Here is a 5,826-nt window from a genome sequence, read left to right on the forward strand (position 1 = left end):
AAAAAAAAAGATCTTTAAAATAGCTAAATGGATGAGGTATCACATTTCAGCTTATTCTCTTCATTGTCCCCTCAGAAACAACAACCATTGTTAGCTTTTAGATTACTTAAATTGTTTCTGTGGAGACAGGGAACAATTTCTAAAAGAGAGAAAAAATAAATCATATAGCACCCCTTTAAATAAATTATTGCTTTAAAATGCCAGAACTTCTTAATAAGCAGAATTTTTTGGGCAGAAAACACAGGAACATTACATACAACAGTATTACCTTCAATATTCTGATGGTCTATAAAAGGCGCCGGACCCCATATTCTAACAGTGCCATCATCTGAGGCGCTGGCCATCATGGATGGAATCTGTGGGTTCCAGCTCACACAGTTTACTGTACGTGTATGCCCTGTCAATTCCGCAATTGGCAGTTCACTACGTTTGTGCCAGATGTAAACCTTGTGATCTGAATATATAATAATTTAAAGAAAAGTTAGGGTTTTACATTAACAAAACCAACTGATCATTCACTGCACACAGAACTTGTGATTCTTACTAGAACTTAAAGGCAAAACAAATATAATATGAAAGTTTAACAAATTACATGATGAAAAGTCATTTTAATAAAATTTACTTTTTTCCTGTTAAGGTAATCAGCTCTCAAGTCACCAAAAAATATCTGCGATATTCTATCAATACATGAGCAATATAATTACAAACCAAGGTCTTTGAATGTAAAACAAACCCAGGATAGGAATAAGGATAAAAATCTATGGAAATGTGAGATGACAAAAAGCAAAGTATTGGCTGAGCACAGTGGCTCACATCTATGATGCTAATTATAATGGGAGGCTGAGGTAGGAAGATTGCCTGACGTTAGTCTGAGCAAGAGCAAGACCTTGTCTATAAAAAATTGAAAAATATTCAGGCAGGGTGGCACACACCTGTAGTCTTAGTTACTCCAAAGGGTGAGGCAAGAGGATTGCTTGAGCCTGGGTGTTTGAGATCGAAGTGAGCTATGATGACCCCACTACACTCTAGGCCAGGAGACAGAGGGAGACATTTTCTCCCCAACCCATTCCCTAACAGGCAGTGATAACTCAAAAACAACGGTAAAGATGATAGCTAAACTTTTCTGAGTGTTTACAAAGTACCAGGTACCAAGTACTTTATGTACATTTCATCTTCATTACTATTCCATAAGGTAGTAGTATCCTTACGCCCTTTTTATGATGACTGAAGCACTGAGAAGTTAAATGGTCTGCTCATGATTAACAGCTAATAAATGGTAAGGTTTGGATTCAAATCCAGAGAAGCCCTGCTCAGGAGTTTATTAGTGAGTCTAGACAATGGCTTATTATCTGCACCACAGTATGGCTTTGTATTAGACTATTTATATAATCTCATAAAGTGACCATAACAAACCAACTCTGCCAGGTATCATGGCTCATGTCTCTTGTCCTACCACTTTGGGAGGCTGAGGCTGCAGGATCACTTCACACCATGAGTGCAAGGTTGCAGTGAGCTATGATGGCACATACCACTGCACTCTATCCTGGGTAACAAAGCAAGACCCTGTCTCAATAAAAAGAATAATAGGCTGGGCGGCACCTGTGGCTCAAAGGAGAAGGGGGCCAGCCCCATATGCCGGAGGAGGGGGGGTTTCAAACCCAGCCCTGGCCAAAAACTGCAAAAAAAAAAAAAAAAAAAAAAAAAAAGGCTTTATGGTCAAGGTCTGCTTGCTCTATCAGTCTGAGAAATTCATTGCTTATCCAAGGGTAAAAAATACAGCTGGTTTTTCTATATATTGTCAACACAACAAAAAGGCTTAAGAAATGGCACTTTTTGGGAAACGGTTTCCTAATTGCTCTGTCTTTTACCGGCATTTTTATGTATTTTGGAGGGTCCTTGAAATACATCCCTTGCAAGTAAATGGCAAATAGATTACTGTGGTCATCTTTTTTTTTTTTTTTTTTTTTGAGACAGAGCCTCAAGCTGTCCCCCTGGGCAGAGTGTCGTGGCATCACAGCTCACAGCAACCTCCAACTCCTGGGCTCAAGCGAGTCTCCTGCCTCCGCCTCCCAAGTAGCTGGGACCACAGGCGCCCGCCACAACGCCCGGCTATTTTTTGGTTGCAGCCGTCATTGTTGTTTGGCGGGTCCGGGCTGGGGATTCGAACCCGCCACCTTAGGTGTACGTAGCTGGCGCCTTAGCCGGTTGAGCTATAGGCGCCGAGCCTACTGTGGTCATCTTAAGAGATAACGTATACACTAGATGTGATTAATGTTTCAGAACTGTAATAAAACATTTGAATTGGCTGGGTGCACTGGTTGATGCCAGTGATCCTACCATTCTGGGAAGGTGAGGTGGGTGGACTACTTGAGCTCAGGAGTTCAAGACCAGCTTGAGCAAGCGCAAAAGCAAGACCCCATCTCTACTAAAAATAGAAAAATTAGCCAGGCATTGCACTGGGTCCCTGTATAGTCCCAGCTGCTTGGGAGGCTGAGGCAAGATCACTTGAGCCCAAGAGTTTGAGGTTGCTGTGAGCTGTGACATCACGTATTCTTCCCAGGGCAACAAACTCTGTCTCAAAACAAAGGACACAAAATACACTAAGTTTTAAAACTGCCTGACTTATTTGTGCTTGTGTCCTTTAAATAATTCATACTTGAGTTTTTCATGTTTGTTTGTTTATTTATTTATTTATTTTTTGCAGTTTTTGGCCAGGGCTGGGTTTGAACCTGCCACCTCTGGCATATGGGGCCAGTGCCCTACTCCTTTGAGCCACAGGCGCTGCCCCATGTTTCTTATTTTTTTGTCTTTTCTACTTTACCACCTTGTGAATCCAGAGCAATTTATATATATTTTATATATATATATTTTATTGTTGGGGAATCATCAGAGCAATTCATATTTTAAATTGGACAGATACATGGCAGCCTGGGATACTGATGCTTTTAGACCACGGAACAAATTTATTCAAAAAAAGTAGGACTAGGGACAATTTTGTTCAAGTTATTTATTTATTTATTTTTTGAGACAGAGTCTCATTATGTTGCCCTTGGTAGAGTGCCGTGCTGTCACAGCTCACAGCAAACTCAAACTCTTGGGCTTAAGCAATTCTCTTGCCTCAGGCTCCCAAGAAGCTGGGACTATAGGCGCCTGCCAAAATGCCTGGTCATTTTCTTTTTGCAGTTGTTACTGTTATTTAGCTGGCCCGGGCTGGTTTTGAACCTACCACGCTTGGTGTATGTGGCTGGCACTAAAACCACTGTGTTATGGGCACCGAGCCAATTAAAGTTATTTTTAAACCATAAGAATTATCAAACTGAATTATTCTCTGTGGCCACTAAAGAAATGTTGAAGATCTAACTATTATCAATTCTGTCCAAGTTCAGGTAGAACATTATAATTAACATCTATCATCTTAACTCTGTTGATCTATCAATCATCTTAACTCTGTCGCCATGGGCTGAGCTCACAGCAATCTCGAACTCTTGGGCTCATGAGTTTATCCCTCTTGTCTCAGTTTTTTATTTTTAGAAGAGACGGGGTCTTGCTCTTGCTCAGGTTGGTTTCAAAACTCCTGAGCTTAAGCAACTGGCCTGCCTCAGCCTTCCAGAATGCTAGGATTATAGGCATGAGCCACCATGCTCAGCCTAGCTAATCTTAAGTTTTTAGACACTACTAATCCTTAAAAACTCAGTCCCATGAAAAAAACAACACAGCACCTGAAAATATGATTTAGCTAAATCTTTTTTTTTTTTGAGACAGAGCCTCAAGCTATCCCCCTGGGTAGAGTGCCGTGGCATTACAGCTCACAGCAACCTCCAACTCCTGGGCTCAAGCGAGTCTCCTGCCTCAGCCTCCCAAGTAGCTGGGACCACAGGTGCCCGCCACAACGCCCGGCCATTTTTTTGGTTGCAACCGTCATTGTTGTTTGGCGGGTCCGGGCTGGGGATTCGAACCCGCCACCTTAGGTGTACGTGGCTGGCGCCTTAGCCGGTTGAGCTACAGGCACCGAGCCGATTTAGCTAAATCTTGATTTGATACATACCCGAAACACTCCTCTACATGGGCAGAGTAGGCAGTATACATTCATAACAATAAAGAGGGCACCAAGTCATTACAAAAAAAGGAAATTAACAGTATACTGGATAAATAACTCACAAATTTTTTAACTTGAATTTCCTTGGGGACATGACTACCTTCATAAATTGAGAATTAAAAACTTTAATATCAATATATACATAAACTGAAATGACACAATTTACCTTCACTGCCACTGGCGATGAAGTCTTCATTATGGCCTCCAAAACATGAATGAATTGTATAAAACCCTTGTGTAACACCTTGATACTTTCTTACTAAAACTCTGTCTTGCAAGTCCCATAAATGAACTCCCTGTGGGCAAAAGAAAATACAGATATTTATTCTATCTCTACTCAGAAAAATTATAAGTAATCTGTGAATATCTCTTTGCTAGATAGAACACTTTTACTTTCTATTTATGCAAAATGCCCATGTTCTAATAAATTTATGGTTTATTCTATATACTTAAGGATCAAACACATGCAATAAAATTTAAGTAGCAGAAATATGTATACTAAAAATCATAATTAGAAAACCTGTAGTAAGCTTTTTCTGAAAATTATTATTAATGAACGTACCTGAGTTGCTACATTTAACAAAGCTAATCGGCCATTTTTTGAAATAGTAAAAGACATAATAGGATGATCTTCTTGTACTCTGAAATCAGAACATAATTTGTCAAAAGCAACATATTAAGAATGAAGACATTCAAATTATAAATATAGAATGTTCTAGCTTAATCTATCAAAACAGAAAATGTTCTATCTCACATGACAATTTTACCTATCATCATTATCATGCACTATACTCAACTGAAAAGAATGAGTTAATAATTACTAAGTACTACCTGACCATCAATACAAATTATAAATCAAATCAAAAACAAAACAAAAAACATAATAAAAACTGTCCTTCTGAAAAATTGAGAAATACTACACATTTTAATACAAATCAGATAATTGCCATTTAAGGGGGAAAAAATAGTTACATGTTCCTATCTGTAAGGTCCTCGAAGTTATATCCCCGAATTCGCTGGTGTGTATCTGATGCCAGAACAGTCTTCCCGTCACTCAAGCACCAAAGGCATTGCACTCTTACCCCTTCCCAGGAGTCAAGAAGATTACCATCTAAATCCTGAGCAGAAGAAAACTACTATTAACTCCCTAACAGCACTCAGAAAGCAAACAAAAAACCAAAAGAATCTCTTCACAATATCCTTTAGTAATTCATTTGTCCTATAATATTCAGAAGTTATGCTACTAAAAAAGATTTAGCTTTTATAATCATTATCTTAATAAATATTCAAAGTTCTAAAATGATTACTGTCCCCATTTTATATTTAGAGAACTATCAAGTCCAGTACCCTGAAGGATAAATGCTTTATAATAACAAAGTCAGGAGAAACACACGAGGTTACTTTGCACCCTGAGAACTGATAACAAATGACTTAAAATCATGTTAAGATAGTATGACAATAAATTCCATATGTCTCAAACCAGCTTAATAAAAGAAATTGACAGCCCGTTTTAGCTAAATTATTTTATTTTGTTTTGTTTTTTAATTATTTTTTTGAGACAGAGCCTCAAACTGTCCCCCTGGGTAGAGTGCTATGGCATCACAGCTCACAGCAACCTCCAACTCCTGGGTTCAAGCGAGTCTCCTGCCTCAGCCTCCCAAGTAGCTGGGACCACAGGCACCCACCACAATGCCTGGCTATTTTTTGGTTGCAGCTGTCATTGTTGTTTG

At 39.1% G+C, this 5,826-nt stretch overlaps 1 protein-coding gene across 1 annotated transcript in view; it reads right to left on the reverse strand.

Annotated features, from left to right (window-relative positions):
- Positions 1 to 5,826, reverse strand: part of WDR26 (WD repeat domain 26) — a 50,869-nt gene that overhangs the window by 7,684 nt on the left and 37,359 nt on the right. The window contains exons 10-13 of the mRNA XM_023513895.1: positions 5,069 to 5,229; positions 4,659 to 4,737; positions 4,263 to 4,392; positions 269 to 454 (exon numbers count right to left, since the gene is read on the reverse strand). Of these exons, the coding sequence (XP_023369663.1) occupies positions 269 to 454; positions 4,263 to 4,392; positions 4,659 to 4,737; positions 5,069 to 5,229 (556 nt within the window). The remainder of the gene's footprint in view (positions 1 to 268; positions 455 to 4,262; positions 4,393 to 4,658; positions 4,738 to 5,068; positions 5,230 to 5,826) is intronic.

The sequence above is a fragment of the Otolemur garnettii genome, unplaced genomic scaffold (genome assembly GCF_000181295.1).
Source record: "Otolemur garnettii isolate 467f Iridium unplaced genomic scaffold, OtoGar3 scaffold00045, whole genome shotgun sequence".
Lineage (NCBI taxonomy): Eukaryota > Metazoa > Chordata > Mammalia > Primates > Galagidae > Otolemur > Otolemur garnettii.